We start from the raw sequence: 17,717 nt of genomic DNA, 5'->3' as shown, positions 1-17,717 counted from the left end.
CCTATATGAAGCAGGCAGTTTACATGAGAGCATTACAGACCCACTGATCACTTCTCCCTGGCCTGGAGAATAAAGGCTATGCCTGTACAAATATACACATTACAATATTTTTACATGATACCTAGCTTTTTAAACTCATGATTTGATAGGTTTTTGCACAACGGGGCATTAGAGCATGACTTTTGGACCCCTGCATGACAGGTTAGTTTACGATAACTTGCATTTATTGATCAAAGACTATCTTGTAACTGAACTTTTAATTAAAAAAAAAAAAAGAGAAGACTCTAGACATCAAAATAATTTTTGAATTGTGTGATTTTTGCCTTGTTATGAACATTTTACTGGATTAATAAAACATTAACCTAGCAATAATTACTTTGTGTAAAGGAGTTGACTTTTTGTTCTGCTACTTCCCCAAGTAGAGAGCACACTGGTGGAATAAAACTGTCAGAGAAAGCTTCTGAAGTTATGCCAACATTTTCCCTCATGATTTAAGGCAGCCGGTTTCCCGTAAGTTATTTAAATTCTAATAAAAATGTCATAATACACAATTTTGTGCTAACACAGTCTTTTCACTTGTTGAGGGGGATGTCATAAAGTTCCATAGCAGAGATGCAAGGGAAACAACTGCAGTCTAAGAGTTTCATCAAAGATGTCTCTATGTGACTCAGCTGAATACAAGGGACAATTGATCAAGCTATGTGAGACATTTTATGAGTGACATCTCTGTGCCACTGCCAGGTAACTTAAGACTGTATCTGTAATAATGCATTCTGAATTAATATTTATGAAATTCTGCTGAAATATAATACAAAGTATATTATACCTAAAGCAACATAAACCCATCTGAGCTTTTAATAATTTTCCTATACAACCACAGAATATCAGTGTACCAAAAGTAAATACAATCCTACAGTGTTCGAAGGAAAAATTCCTCACATAAAGTCAATATAAAATTCCTTCAGGAAGAGATAAGTCATCATAACCCTGCTTTTCCACTTATGTCAAACACCTACCCCATACAAATCTCAAAAAGAGAATAAACAAACTATGCAGTAGTTCTTTGGGAATTTTTTTTTTTTCAGTTAAAAAAAAAGTTATCTTAAAGGTAAATAGTCCTTTATTTGTCATTACCTCAGAATTTGAGCATCTCAACTACATCCTTGCAGCAGTTGTGAAAAGGCCTTCTGGGAATTACATTTTCTGTTCCATACAATATTAAACATTTCCACTTACACCTGTTAAAAATTGGAATGTTGGAAATATTTCATTTCTATATAATGGAAAACTTAAAAAAACACTCTTGTGCAGAATTCCAAGAAGCTGGCAGCATGGCCCAAGATCCCAGATTCCATGGGAGCCTGCCAGTGCCCACATGCATGGTTCAGTGACAGAGCATGTCAGTTCTAAACAGACTCAACTTACTCCTGTAGAACATTGGATTTCTATTAAATTAGGATTCTGCATCTGAAAAAGCCTTCTGCTGGAAAAATGGAATAACTCACACAAGTCAAAATTAGTACCACCATCATCAATATGCTATAGGAATTCAATGGAAGAACTTACCCTATCTTGGCAGAGCTAGGGACTGGCCGTGGAACTCTTACCTCACCTCTGCTCTTCAACCACAACACCACTTTTTCTGTGTACCTCTTCATGGTGAAAGTTGTACCTTAATTTCTCTGCCTATTTTTCCTGTACTTCTTGCTGCACTGCAGCCAAATCACCATCTTATTTGACAGGTTTTGCCATCAGAGCATTTAAGCAGTTATGGTTACCAAGTGACAGCAGACTGAGCTGCACTGGTGCAATCTGGACAGTGGGAAGTGCAGAACAGCAGAGATAAGGAGCTGTCATGGTCAGTGGGGCCTTCCCCCCTGCACTTCCCCTAAGGATATCATATTAAGAGTGAATGCTTATCAGTAAGCTATCATTCATTGTACGTCTTACAAAAATTATTTGAAATTATATAAAATTGATTTTTTGAAGGATCACTTTCTGTTAATACTACCCAAATAGGCTTGAACATTCCGAACTCTGAAAATTTCCTTGCGAGCACTCACTCCTCAGGCAGCCCTCAGTCTGAAGTTAATTTCCAAATACATTCACAACATCCAGACACTTGTGAAGAGCCAGCGACTTGGCAGTGTTTGAGAGAATCAGTAACAAGAAGTGTTCAGTAAATAAATGTTCCATTGGAGTTGTTTCCTTTGTTCTGGTGACAAACACCACAAACAAGTTGGCATTCAAACCCTACTTCACTCACACGCCCATATAATTCTCTTCTCTCTAATGCAGGAGGAAGTAATGAAGATTTACTCATCAGTACTTCATTTTGGATGTACAGAGGCTATGTTGGAGAAGTTCAGTGCATAACAAATAGCTTACATTCTCAGTAAGATCAGGCATTACTGTTTGTGCATAAAGGACAGATGCTTACTGCTTGTTTGCTGCAGCAAACACTCCGAGGTGAGCATGTGCAAAGTGTATATGCAAGGTGCTGAGGAGAGGAAGCCACTTGTAAGACGAAAGAATAGGTTTAATGGCCAGCCTAAACACTTGAATAAATAGAAGCACTTCCTCTCTTCTCCCTAAATCCCTAAGTTTAACTCTTACGAATCAAACTGTCAGTCATGTAAAATGAGTTTAGCTATTAATGAAAAAACAATAAATGTACAATAATGAGGAAATGACCTAATGGACCAAGGCAGATTGACTTAATTCGTTATTAATTAACTGCCTTTAGGAGAAACTGTAGAAGGAGTGGCTAAACACCAGGATAACTGTTAACAGGATATTTTCCTCTCCTTTTTAGTGAGATTTTCTGTTTTGATATGTTCCGGAAAAGAGCTGAAAAAGAAAAAGAGAGAAAAGGAGACTGTTCTCTGCATGTTGTCAGGGCCTCTGGTACATGTCACTGCTGATAAATTAAATTAAAGTCCATGTACAGAAGCATTTAATCAGGAAGAACAAGCAAACAAAATGAAACACTATCAGCCTTGTTTTGCCCTCATCCTGGCCTTTATAAGACAAACCGTTCTTAGCAATTTCTTTTCCCTAGTCATATTAATTACCACATCTACAGTGAAAAATAACCTGAACTGCAGTTATAGCTTCTTTGAGGGAACAGAAATTCTGTTAGATAAAGAACATCACTGTGCCTAGAGTTTCATTGCCCAGGGAAAGCTACTTCATCTACAATTGCTCTTTCTTACTAAAAATCTCACACATAATAACAATAATTTCTTCATAATTGCACTTACACATGCAACCATGGCAATGATGAAGCAACGGTATGCTCCCTATTTTTTTCTCTTCCTCTTTGAAGACTTCTGTTCAAACAACTGTTTCCAGAATTAACATGAAAATATTTTTACTTATGTTCCCCTACTACCAATATAAAATTGGCAGTGGTTAGACCATTCATCACACCGACTTGCATGTCTCATCTCTAATTCACCAGCTCGCAGCCCTCTTCTCTCCATCCTGCTTGTCATTCTCAACAAGATTTCTCAACAAACCTTCCTTCATCACTGAGGCTGTGGTTGCTTCTTTCTTCCACCTCATTTCTAACTTCTTTACCTATCTCTTGTTGCTCTCTGAAAAGGGATCATTCCTGGAAACCTTTATGATACTTTTTTAGGTCAGGCAGAATGCTGTCCAACTTTTTGCCTTGATGCAGTAATGTGCAAAATGAATACAGGGAAATGCAATATATCAAAAAGAATCTCTGATCCCATGCAAAAGCTTATCACAGGGTAGTAAGAATCCCTAGAGTATTTCAAAGCAATATCTAAGTGTTGGATATAACCATAATGAAAGGTTTATTAGTAAAAACAGAATTCAGGCACTGGCCACTGAGAAATCTGTATATCACTTAAATGCAAGTGAGCAAACTCAGCACTGACAACTTACCAAATTAACGCCCACTATGTAGGTTTTTTGTTTCTCCCCTTCAAACAACAGAAGCAGACTTTCCAAAACAGCAATATGTAATGAGGACTATACTGAGAGGCTCAAAGCAATCCTTTCATGCTTTCCCCTTCAGAAAAACGTGCAAACTTTCTTGCCATTAGTTCTCTTCAATCAAATGCTCTAGACTCAATTAGCAGACTTTATTCTTAAATAAAAAATATGTAATAATTGCTACACTCATAGCCAAAAAGACATTCATCTGTCTTGTTTAGGTTATGCTTTTGCTATCCAGATCGTGTTCTGTTGCCACCATCTCTGTTCTGCAGGCAGGATTTCTAACAGGCAGAAGAACCACACGTTCCTTCACGTGGGCTCTTGAGTTAGCAACAGAGACCAATCTTGAATGCCCTGCTTCTAATATCTAGCAGGAGTTTGTTGAATTCTGTGACGCTACGTTAGAATAGTAGCCCCAGCAAGACACAGATATTAGGAAAAGATACATTAGAAATGCTCAGACATTGACAGAAACTGAACATTTTTTCATGATGGAAAATGCTTGTGGGGAGAAATACTAAAACTTCACTTGCCTCCGACACACAATGGGAGATTGCCCCAGAGCTTAGAGCTACACCCAGCCGAACAGTTTTTGAACGAAGTAATAACACAATAAGTTTTATTTAAAAATTAACACAAAACAGATTTTCTCTACAGAAAGCTAGAAAGCCAAAAATCAGAGCACGTGGAGCTTGGATGCTGATGCAGTACCATAGAAAGATACTGGTGTGATAAAGGCTACTGGTATCTGGCTCCAATACTACTTAGAGTAGGAATAGCACTCCCAGAATTTTAGCCTTATTTTATGGGCCTGAGAAGTAAGATACTGCATAATATGGCCTATCCCAATCCCATTTCTCCATTATTTGTATGGAAAAAAAAAATCAATGTTTCTGTGACTTAGTTTCTCCCTCTATCAAATCAGAATTGCCCATACTGGTAGTTTTAATGACTGCTTAGAATGGTTTGAGGTAACTACAATATTGCACATCTACTTCTAGTATTCAAAAATATACTTTTAAATTAATTAAAAATACTCATAAAATTCATTAAAAACAATGTGCATCTTAATTTCTTGACTACGTGAAAATTTAGGATATCAGGGGAAACCAACAGTTGTCTAAAAAATTAAATATAATACAGACTTACGTTTGTGTTGCAGAGTTTATATTGCTTGTAGGTGCCAACACATACAATAGCTGCAGCCCTTTGAGGCTGGGGCTGACCCTGGATCATCGGGTGTGATGCAGACCCATGAAGAGTTGAGTCACTGCTATGAAACAAGTTCTGAGATACAGGAAATGAAGGTGACTGATAAACTGAGGGTCCCAGGACCTGGTGACCAGCCTGAGGCCCACTTTCTTCTTGATAAAGGTTCCCATGTTGGAGTGAAGGGCTGGCTGACTGGCTGTAAGCATTTATGAGACTTGGACTCTGATGAAATACGTTGTTCCTTGATGACTGACGCTGCCTTCGAAGTTTCTGAGGCTGCTGACCAGTATCAGTTTGTAAAGGTAAAATGTATGGCACTTTTCCATATCCATACTTTCCTGGACCAATAGGATTTCTGTTTCTGCTTCTAAAATCAGAGAGAGAAAGAATGATTACTAATTCATAAGTGAAGCTGTTAGATACTCATGACTTGCTATTTGTCTAAATTTTCAGTGCAAAGCAATAGTGGAAGGAAATGTTGTTCTTTTCAACCCTAGTAATCTCCTTGAAGATGGAAATTCTCAGAATCTCCTAAAATTCATAACCATGCTCTGAGCTTGGGCTACATAACAGCAGGGAATCCCTGCTGTGAATTTGGGTAACAACAGGGGAAATTTTGAATTCAGTATGGCAGAGATCATTAAACATTTGCATACATTTAGAAGATCTCCTGTGGTTCTGCTTCAACTGCTACTCAACAGATATAAACAGAAACAGGGTGAGGAACATCAAAATATTATTAGAAGACCTCTGGAAAAGTCAACAAATATTCTTTCTACAGTACAGTTTACTTTTTCTCCTTCTTTAGCCAGTAGATTTGAATTGCACCTTTTAGAAATCCAAGAACCAGGCATTGAGTCAGGAGGACACGGGTCCAAGGAGTGAGATTCACTCATAATGAGTATTTAATGGACAACCTCAGATTCAGGACATGGAATCAGCATCACACAGGGATGCTGTCTGATCATGTACATCTCCCATCCTGGGTACTGAGTCCTAAGCTTGCCGGGAGCACTGGCCAGCAGCAGGTGCTCACTGAGAGGCAGCTCTGTCTTCTACACACCCACAGAAACAAAGGACTCAGTCTAAAAACTCAGCTCCAAACTACGAGCTAAAAAGTCCAAAATGAATAATACATTTGAATCATACAATTCAAAAGAGTTAATCCTGGAATTTTATCTGCAAGCAATAGGCCCATTTGCATTTATTTTCCTTGCCATCTTGCACATTATCACATCAGGACTTGAGCTCTACTGCTGCAGTCTGAAGAAATAAGCTGGCAAAAATATCCCTTCCAGTAGAGAACAATGTGTGAATACAGATGTTCTGGGTAACCTTTGCAGCTCAGGATAGGAGACACTCTTAAAAAAGAAAAAGAAAAAGAAAAAAAAAAGTACCTTTTCATTCCATCCATAAAACATATTTATATATATTTAATATGTATAAAATAACAGACTTGAACTGCAATGAAAACCAAAGGCTCTAAACTGACATACTTATTTTCCAGAAACTGAAACGTTACAGATGTCAGCCAGCCAACAGATCAAAGACTTTTCTTTAGGTTTGTTTTTTCTTGTGTTTGTTTTCTTCCTCGCTCAGAGGTTCTCCCAAGACCTTTGTTACATGGAAACCATGGAAGTCACTTAACATTCTAGCTTTATGGCCACGTGGGGCTTTTAATCAATCTTCCTGGCTCAAGGATGTGTGAACAAGAGTGCTGATTTACCCTGGCAGATAAGCAGACAACACTCTTGAGCTGTTTATAGCAGTTAATCTGCTTGTGACCATGATGGTCATTGTTGAGGTAGGTTTTTGGTGGTTTCAGCAGAGAAAAGCAATACAGTGCTTTATAGCATTAAGGAAGGAAAAACTAAGTGTCCTATAAGAGGACAGGAGAAGAAATAAAGAGAAATTATGAATGGCAATTCATAATTCAGATTAATTCATAATTCAGAAATTATGAATGGCAATTCATAGTTCAGAAGTTGAGGCTAAAGTGAACTGGATTTAAACAACCACTGTGTGGTATGTAGTTTGTTTGTGTGGAGCTTTTTTAATAGCCAAATCATTCGATTTCTCAATTTTAACGTAGCATCTCATTTCCAGGTAAGAGTAGAACAAATTTAAAACAAAAGTCCTCCTTCCTTCACATCCTAGGCATGTTTTGGCACTCTGGAGAAACTATGAAATTATAGTTCTCAGGAAGCATCTTAGATTTTGGATCAAACTGGCTCATCTTCAGAAATAGATACTTACATTTGCCCCCGTCTCTAATGAGACTGACCAACAACTGTTTCTTGACTGCAGTTTTGTGCCATTGCCTTCAAAGTGTGGACACAGGCTAGCAAGTCTATTGCAATTAGTTTTAAAATGTATGATCTACTGTCAGGTTGCTCGCATTTGGCATCAGGAAGAGAAAGCTGAGAATAACAGAGCAGTAAGCCATTTTCAGACCAGAGGAATGGTAGGAATACGCCTCTGTCTCAGCCATGTAAATGCCAAATTCTTTACAGCTACAAACGCTTCCACAGAGGAGCAGCGAGGCACGTCGCCTGACCTGCCTGGAGGAACTGCTGCTCACAGACCAGGAGAGGTCAAGCAAGAGGGCAAAAATGAGACTGATGTTTGACTGTTAACCTCCAGTTCAGGGTCATGAATGAGAACTGAAAATAACTGAAGGATATGCAAGAAACGACAAGCAAACTAGGACTCTTCAGCATGGAAAAAGACAAATGGGCAAACAGCAGTCTTAAATATAGCATAAGCATATTAGCTGAAAGGTTAAACCCATGGCTGAGGGCACAAAGCGACCAAAAGCTGCTGAAATCTCATTGAATTAATTGCAAAAATTTGAAAAAATTGATTTTGAGGGACTTCTCATTGAATGGCCGATGTTCAACAACAGTCTCTTAGAACTGAAAGCAATAACAATGTTCGCACTATTAATTCCTATTTCATCTTGGTTTTTGGTTTTTTTTTAACACTACAACTTGAAAATTTTGCTGAAGTCCCCACAAGTTTACTCTTCTCAGCTTGTGCAGGAATTACGGTCTGGAATTTTTGTTGGAATACACTTTTCATGAAATGGAATGTTAAATTCTTGTAGCTGGGAACTTCAAGTTTCTTTCAACATACAGACTGCTGGAAACAATGTGGAACACTCAACCTCTAATTATTAAAATCTTTATCAGTATGCATGCATTCATTTAAACCACTACTGCCTGGATGGAAACTAGTCAGAGCTCTGTGTTTTGCCTTAAAGCACCTTTCATTCACACTTGGCAACATCCTTAAAAACTGGGAATGAAGTTTGTTGCAATGTAATTAAGAACACTGTAAAAATAGCATGGCGGTAATTAGCTTTTATATTCCTTGGGGAGTGTCAGGTAGAATTTATGATGTCATGCAGTAACAGGGAGGGAACATTTAGTAGATCTATAAATGAGGAGAAAACAATAGGGAGAGGGCATTCAGGGGGTAGGAAAGAGGAGGAAAAATCAGACAGTAGCTATCATTAGCTTAATAATTAGAATTAAACAAACCTTCTTGACACTGTTTGGTTTTTGCTAATTCAACTCAGCTCTGATCTACCTGTGGGAGATGGAACTAAGTCAAACCCTGACAGCTTACTGGCTGGTTTGAGTTGACAGTTGCATTTTTCTTACCTTCTTCTCATAACCCACATTACACACTTCTCACCACAACGTGGTTTGGAAGCCCCTCTTTATGGTTTTGTTGTTGTTGTTTGTTTGCATCACAGCATAAGTCACAAGTGGGTCAAGAAAGTAGCACCACTCCCCTAAACCTATGCATGTCCAAGTACGCTAAAAACCAATAGGCTTATCTTTCTCATGTAGCAGCGGATGTTGCCACAGGAGCAATGTTAAATTTACCAATCGCATCTGTTGACAAAATCACAATTTGTCAACATCTTTCAGACAAACAATCAGAAAGCCCACTATGAGAAAGATCTAAGCATTAAACAACTCTGACAAAGCTTTTACTGTGGAAAAACAAAGAGGGAAATTATGCCACTAATAACAGAGTTGTCATCTAAAGGCAAATTACTGCTTAATAGAAAATATATGCTGAAAAGCAAGTAGCAGCACTAAGTGTTTCATGTCAGATGTAGCCAGTAGACATCTCTGATCTATTATGTTCATCTCAAGTAGAGGCATAACAGCTGTTTACTGCAGATCTGGCAATCTTCTTAGGCAGAATTCCCACATACACACCTCCCTGATAGTTCAGACAAATCTGTTTAGCACTTTGATAACCAAAATGATGAGCACCTTTAAACTTGAGCCAACCTAAATATATACTTGAATTAAAAAATACATTTGCCCAGACAAGTACAAGAAATCAGTCTTTGAGCTGTTAGTGTAGGGATTGTAGCAAACATATCTTACAACAGTTGTTGTTAGCTGGTATTCTTCTTGTCTGTTAACAATCCCTCTTGTGTTAGGGACAAGTCAGCTGACTTCACCAAGAACTCAGCCCTCACAGCACCAAAATGGAAGTTTCCTGTAGTAGCTTTTTCCAACTGTAGCTCTGAGCATACATGCCCCTCAGCAGGCAAATAATCACACTAACTCACTTCTGAGTTTAGGAACTAAGAACAACGCTTTGAACCTCAAGTGTTCTTGAGGTTCACTAAGAAAGAAGTACTTATGGAGCTGGTGGGCAGGCAGATTATCTGTACTGAATGGAAACCCTCTTTGATCCAAGGACACACAGCATCTTTAAAATGCACAAGCAAGATTACTGATTTCCTTGCACCTGCTGTCTGAAGTGCTCTTCACAAAGCCTCTTTCCCAAACAAATACCTTTTCATTTTTCCCCTTTTCCATCACTTCCTTCCTTCTTACATTTGTCCCGTAGTTCTCTATGCAGAGGTTCCCTGGCTCACTTCTACCTGAAGCATAACTTGTTTTCTTTCTCTTCTGATATCAGAGGGAATAAAGAATGCATTTTACATTAACTTTGCAGCACTTCCTTCTACTTGCCTATCAAAATACTTCTCTTGTAAATGAAAAACTACAAGTTTGAACATTAGCAAAAGCTCTTACTGATAACATCATACAAGATTTGACCTCCAGTTGAAACAATGTCTTAAAATGAACCCAAAGAGCCTGCAATTCCTACATTTTCAGATACCAACTTTTCCCTCAATAATAATTCATGGAATAATATCAAGTTCTTGAAACTTCCCTAAGGTAACATCCTCGAGCCACTAGTTTCCCTAGAGTTGAGGAAAAACTGCACACCAGCTACAGGTTCAGTGATTTAAATGTTCTTGGCACACAGTAAGGCTTACTTTAAAAAGGCTGTCCACCACATATTTTTGGATGCCTTACATCACTGTCTTATCCTGGTCATAACTGCCATCACATTTATATCTCATAGCATTTTAGCAGATTCCCTCACAACTATCATTTTTAATGAAAAGGAATGACAAACTGGGAAATGTATTTCCATCTGCTCAGAAGGGAGAGCTCTCAACAGCCAGGTTGATTCACATCAAACCACACTCTGTGTCACCTCTCAGTACAGCACTACGGCCCTGTGCAGTTCTGCATTCCAGATACTCACTTTTCACCAGCTTTAAATCAATCTGGAGAAAATCACTTAAACATGAATGAAAGAAGCAAGCCCTTTGACTTTGCTTTATGTTATGAAAACGCATGCCTATCTGCTCACTGACCTGGAAAACAGCCCTAAAGTGGTGAGCAGGTAACTTTGCCAAATGTTTGATCACAAGAGAGTTAAATCACTCCCATTGAGAATCTATCAGACATTGGAAAGCAGAGCCATCATCGCCAAATTTTTTTGCAACATTACACCAAATTATTCACACTTCATCAACACATTTTGTCACAATTCAAATGGTGTAGGCATTCCTTTTACACTGATTTTCATTATCAAGGTAACTAAAACAATGTAACTAAATAATTTGTTTTACATTCCTTGTAACTTTGGTAACCACAAAGTGATTTCTGGATATTTGCTATTCCCCGTGCCCTCCGCAGAATTCCCCAAACCAAGTTGGTTTTTCCTGGTAGAATACAGATAATTTAAAAGGTTATTAGGTAAATTGTGTCTTGGATTAATACATGGCAGATGCACACCATCTACCATAAATTAATTCTTCCATCCACAGAGATCTTTGCTAATACTCCAGTTCAGCACAGAAGCAATGCACTCAGTGCAGTCACCCTATGCTGCCTTTTGCTAATCTCCCCACCAGTGCTGCATAACCTCAGCTGTGTTTCAATGCTGCAATAGAACTAGTTCTGCCCCTTAGGTTTGAGGTCTGATTGAATAATGTAGCCATGTAATTAGCAGGTTATGCAGCTGAAATCCGACACAAGTGAATACATAACCCAGTTGAGATGTGTTATAACAACAACAGGAGCTCTGCTGCACTTCCATCTCTTTCTGAGCACTCAGTTAGTCACTGAAGAAATGTACTGTCATGTCTTTGAGCGTATACAAGTAGTGGCCCCACTTCTCCACCTCTCCTCCAGTCATCCCACTTCAGGAAAGGATGAAACACACAGTAATAAGATGAAATTTTCCAGGGTGGCTTGCAGTTAGGTTAGGTTAGGTTTTTACCTTCGGTAATCCCATTCAAAGTGTGCTCACAGTACCATAATAAAAATTGATACTAATTAATAATAAGCAAGATGCAGAGCTTACCATGGCATTAATGCTCAGACGAGAGATGGGACAGCACAAAGCCAATCTGAGGCCAGAAGGACTTCAGTTAGCTATTCATTCTGCCAGGAAGTTCCTCACAGGGAGGTTTTTATCACCATTAGATGTTTTGGAATTTTATTTAGAAGGAAAATAAACATCTCTCTCATACAGCTTTAAATCCTCTCAAGTGCTACCAAAATGAATTCTTTGATTATCACTGCTGATACGAGATTTTTCTTAAAATTTCTTCTCAGAAATAGATCAAATACATCTCTGTCTTCCTTTGCAAGCTTTTATAACAGTATTATGCTCGGGCTACAGTGCACCGTGTTTTCTTCCCATTAGGAAAATAACAAAAGGAGAGATAGCTAAGTACTGGAGCAGAGGTTTCTATTCCAAATATGAAAAAAGAAAACAAACAAACAAACAAAACAAATGCCCACATCAGTAAGAAGAAAGCCTGAGGACTTGAGAAAACACTGCCTGCCTCGTACTTGACTGTCTACATCTGTCCACCTCTACAAATTGGAGCCAACTAGAACAGGTCACAAAAACTACATCAGAACATGCAGTTAATGATGCTTGGATTGGTTGAGGAATCAACAACTGAATTGTCCCTTTAGAGGTTAATTTTCGACCTGACAACTGAGTAAGCCACATTTGCCTGGTCAAAAAGAGGCAAAAGAAATATCTTCATAAAGGAAGCTCTTTTTTGGCATTTAATGATACACTCTTCCTTCCCATTGCTCACAGACCCAGAAATGCACACTGATTCTACGCAGGGCACAGCCTAGCACAGGAGACATTCACGTCAGCTGTTGGCAGCAGAACAAAGACTACAGAGCTATGGCCATGTGAGAAGTTGATGATTTTGGGAGTATTTCCTCACTGCAAATTTTTCCTCTCATTCCTCTTCCAAATATAAAAAGAGCTTTAGGGAAATCCTTTCCTTATTAATGTATTTCTTTAAACATACATTATTTATGTAAGCCTGCTTTACCTATTTCATTATTCTGGTGATAAATGTAGTTTTTCCTTTCTGCCAGTACAAGCCACGCGTGCCGGTGTGAAACCCAGCACAAAGCACCCTGAGTGCTTACAGATGTGGATGCAAAGTTCTGTCTATCCATAACGACAGTCCACTTGCAGGGAGAGTAAAGGTGGCAACTGTAAACACCAGCTGAGACTGCTGGAAAACAAAATAAGAGGAAGCATGTCCAGTTACCTCTTATTGGTCTAATCCAAGTATTTTTAATGCTGCTTAGCAGCTGACAGTTCAGTCTGCCCTGTGAGGGTGTGGGATGGATGACTGGGGGAGAGCAGCACACAGAACAGTTCCCACCTAGAGCCAAGCAGTCAGTATGCACGTGGAGAGAAGATAAAACCACAGTTCCATCACCAAAATAGAGACTTGGAAATGCAATACTTTAGAAGTAATAAAACCTAGCCCCTGGATGATATTTCCTTTCAAGATGCATTTTCTCTCTTAAAACATTTGCTATCCTTTGGCATGCCCTTATTACTTTTCCATATGTGCCTCTTTTTAAAGATGTCAAAATGCAGTCGTATCTTCACATTATCTTCTTGTTCTCATTTGTTCATACGGTACAGTACGCTCCACACATTTTATCTCAATGAAGTAAAAACAAGACTTTGCAAATGGGAACCCAACACTTCCAGGCCGCGAAGAGCTCCCTCTTTTTGTGTTACCACCCTCATCCCTGTGACTAGAATTTCCTAACACATTTCAGTTATGCAAGAACTCAATTTACAGCACAATGATGATTAGGAGAGCACATGAACTTCAGAAATCAGGCTCCTAATTGTAGGTACCTCACATGTGAGCTTCTCAGGGAGCCTGGTTGCTAGCCTACCAAGCACAAATGAACTAGCTATCAAAAGCTGTATATGTCCTTCTTCATAGACAAGGTACTTTACAGTTTATCATATATAAATAATATTTTGAATTTTACTAAATAAATGGAACTGTTCTTTACCTGGAAACAGGCAGATAACTTTTCCACTTGTTGCTGAATGGCACACATACATTTGGCCGCTCTGAAGGACTGCTATTGCTGTTAAAATGTGTTTGTCTTGGAAGCAATCCCATTTCATCTTACCACACCATCAAATGTGAGCTTATCTCAGTCACAAACGCTCATCCCTCTTTTATTATTTTATGAAAATCTCCTAAAATGACAACTTTATATGAAAGTCCAAAACAGTAAATAGGAATATCCCAAAAAGTTTCCCCTCATTGTACACACTGTGAAAACACAGATTTTATTTTCAATAGCCTGACATCATTTTCCATTATTACCCATTCAGTGAACACTGAACACTGTTCTACAGAATAAAAGTCATATCTAGAATAACTTAATGTTTCAAAATTCATTTTCTATTTTACCAATAGGACCAGTAATTGCCTTTGTAAGGAAGGATTATCCTTGGGACTTTGTAAATTAAGGAAAACAATGAGGTTTGTCATTTTAATAATTTCATTTTCAAGCAAAATCTTTGTTCTCATTCTGTTTTTACAGTCACCACCAAAGAATCTGAAAGTTATGCAATACAGCAGAATTAAAGCCACCAGGGACCCTCCTAACACAAGATGGAAATAACCTATTACGCAAATAAGATTAAAACACTGACCTTAAATTCACAGTCTTTTGCCAAGGAGCAGTGAAAGGGCAGTGGGGGTGGAAGTCTACTGTGGTACAGAAGCTTGCTTAGGAAAGTACAAGAATTTTCAAAACCAAAGACCTCCATCATACAGTAAAGTAGAGTCATAGCACATACTACAATCATTTCAGTATTTCATATTGCAAGGCATTTACTAAGAAATAACATAGCTTCACTTCTGCAAGCAGAAAAAACTGCTTTCTGCTCCTCGCCCTCATTTTCCAGCCATAACTGTTGCGGTTATTTCAAACTGTTCCAGTCTCTCCTGGCCTGCAGAGGCCACCAGAGCCGCAAGGGAGAGCCCAACACAGGAGCCCTAGCTGTGCCAGCAGCCTGGCAGCGGGTCTGCTGCAGAGGCCAGGCCAGCTGGGATTTCCTCGGATACTGGAAGCGCCAAGGGCTGGAGCAAACTGGCTTTGAATGACTTTGAGCCGATGGTGCAAGGCCAAGCTTCCAACATTAGTAATAACTCAGCTATGTACTACAACCTGTATCTGCTACACTCCACAGCTGAGAACAGAAGTGCATTATGCTAAATAGTTCAGTAGGAAAACAGAAAAAAATAAAATATGACTTTTGTCTCAATTCAGTCCTGTTAATACTGCCCAGAGAAGCCTACCTCTGGCATCCTTTGTGCTTTTATAAGAAGATCAATAGTATTACAGTCAGCAATATTACAGTTATACTCAGAACTTCTAGGCCATCCATCTGCACGGGTTTGAAAGCAAGAAAGAAAAAGCAGTGAATAAAGGAAATGGCTAACACGTAGGACGAACAACATCTGAACATCTGGTCCCACTCTGAAATTTTTCTTTATTGAGACAAACAGAAGGAAAAGAGCTTAATTTCTAATTTCAAATATTCTTGCAGCGGCTGAGGATGTCTGTATCATCAGAAGTAAGAGAGTGATGCTGTCCTATTTGAGACAGGCTGGAACATTGCCTCAGGGTTATGTTTCCTTTCTTGGCCTGGGCCAGTCAGATATCTTTAAAAAGGGGAAAGGAATTATGGTTGACTGCTTCACCTAACAGTTTTAAAGAAAAATATAGGAAAAAAAAGAGACTTAAAAAAAGAAAAAAAATCTAACAAAAAAATATCACTCCATGTGTTTTCCAAAAGAGGGCTGAGAGGGGAAAAACCAGAGAACTCCCACCTTCTGGAACACATAATCTGAGGAAAGAAAGACAGAATACACAACTTCTGGGAACATCCCCTCCCAAGGATCTTCCATGCCTGCTCTCCTCAATTTCCAAACTGGAAATGGATCTGTTCTCTTTTTACTGATAGATAGACAGAAAGATAAAAGCCAACAGTTTTAGCCATAACAAATGGCAGACTGGTTTCTAATAAGTGTTTTTCCAGAAAGGAGAGGTTGTTGAAAATAATTGTAACAGCACAGTTCCATCCAGCTGAACAGCAAATAGTACAAAACTGATACACACAATGTTTAAAATAGTTTATGTGTTAAAAAAATCCACTTTTTTTTTGTTTGTTTCAGACAAGAAATTTTGCTAAAAGCTAGAAAACAAAAGAAGGGAAAAGAGAAAATATAAAGTGCATAAATAAAACTCTAGGGAAAAAAAAAAGGAATAAAAGGAAAACAAAACCAGTTTTGATCAGAAAAAATGAAAAGATGGTTAATCATTCTTCACGAAAAGTTTCATAAATATTTTTTTCAATCAATTGAAATTAGAATGACTATTGAAATCAAGATTCCAAGCTGTTACTTGTTAAAATTTTTCTTATTATGGAGAAGATAGGAACATCAAAAAAAAGGTAAAAATATCACAGTAAATTATGAAGCAAATTTTAAAGGTGAATAAAATCTTCCCAGTGCAGTTATAAAACTATTATGACTGTCCTTTCTTGGGTATCATCACCTCAGAAATAATGCCATCCACAGAGGACAGTACACATTATTAAAGATTAAGACTGACTTTTATCATCTATTAAAAAATAATATATAAGATATTAAAAAATAATGGTTCTTCTCTGATATGCCATTCTTCAGGTATATCACTCATAGCAAGAATAAAACATGTGCATAGACACCGTACCTCTTTTCTGTCTTGGGGTGATGCCTCTGGGACTGAGAGTGCCGGCTGCCTCTGGGAGCTCCTCGGCTCATGTGGCTGTTATTATGGCCTTCAGAAGCAACAGAAGCCCGCAGGCGGCCCGGAGCTGCTCTTCATTCCTGTGAAGCGGCACAGACGTACGGATGGCAGAAATGACATGGCCTGGGTAAGCAGTCAGTGAGTCCTGATGGCGGGAACTCTGGTGAGCAAGAGTTCTCTCTGAGGCCGCGTATTGCCGCCCCGGCCTCTGGTAGCCCCTTTCACGATAGTACGCTGGGAGGCACGGCCTCGTTTGCTCCATCACACCACCGCTGCAGCTCCTGGAACAGGCAGACCAGGGGCCCCAGCTGCCCCACATGCCTGGGATTCCCGCACCACTATCTTCAGATGCATCTCTTTGCTCTTCTATCCTCTGGGGAACCTGTAGATACAACGGATCGACAAGAGTTCACACTACAATATGAAGGTGATGCTAACATCTTTTTTTAAGCCATTCACTCTGAAATCACACAGTGGAACTGAACTACGTACTGTGTGACTTGAGTTATGCATTAGCTAGCTGCCTATTCTGCTAGCTCAGGTCTACAGCCATCACCCACTTGGATGAAAAGTTGTTTGGTTTTGGACTAGTTGGATTGGAATAGATTCTTTTTAGTCCTCAGCATTGGAAAACACTGCATGAAGCTTGGAAATTGAAAACCATTACTTATTAACTTCTGGTCACAACTCAGGTAACAAATACTGACTGCTCTCTCCCATTCTGACGTCTGAACTATGGAAATTGCTGCTGGAAATCTCAAACTGCAATAATATTTCAGGAAGTGCCATCTCTGAAGTGAAACTTTTCAGGAAAACTGAAACGTAAGAGAATAGACTGATTGCCAATCAGCCTAAAATGCTGCAATAGTTAACTCCTAAACCACTCCCATTCCACCTCTAATATTAATGCTTTTTCAAGAATACTTCAAGGAAAATATTTATTTAGCAAGGTATGTACATCCCTACATTCATAGAAATTCCTATCAAATTCAATACAAAGACAGACAAGACAAATTGCTGGTCTCAGGTGTTCAGTGCTAC

The 17,717-nt window shown here is 38.8% G+C and overlaps 1 protein-coding gene across 1 annotated transcript in view; it reads right to left on the bottom strand.

The window, feature by feature from the left end:
• LOC104912816 (thrombospondin type-1 domain-containing protein 4-like) overlaps positions 1–16,750 on the bottom strand; it is a 29,869-nt gene extending 13,119 nt beyond the window's left edge. The window contains exons 1-2 of the mRNA XM_019619408.2: positions 16,620–16,750; positions 5,119–5,548 (exon numbers count right to left, since the gene is read on the bottom strand). Of these exons, the coding sequence (XP_019474953.1) occupies positions 5,119–5,548; positions 16,620–16,690 (501 nt within the window). The 5' untranslated portion in view covers positions 16,691–16,750. The remainder of the gene's footprint in view (positions 1–5,118; positions 5,549–16,619) is intronic.
• Between the last annotated feature and the right edge of the window lie 967 nt (positions 16,751–17,717).

The sequence above is a fragment of the Meleagris gallopavo genome, chromosome 12, assembly GCF_000146605.3.
Source record: "Meleagris gallopavo isolate NT-WF06-2002-E0010 breed Aviagen turkey brand Nicholas breeding stock chromosome 12, Turkey_5.1, whole genome shotgun sequence".
NCBI classification, from domain to species: domain Eukaryota; kingdom Metazoa; phylum Chordata; class Aves; order Galliformes; family Phasianidae; genus Meleagris; species Meleagris gallopavo.
This window is presented reverse-complemented; position numbering and strand designations above follow the sequence as displayed.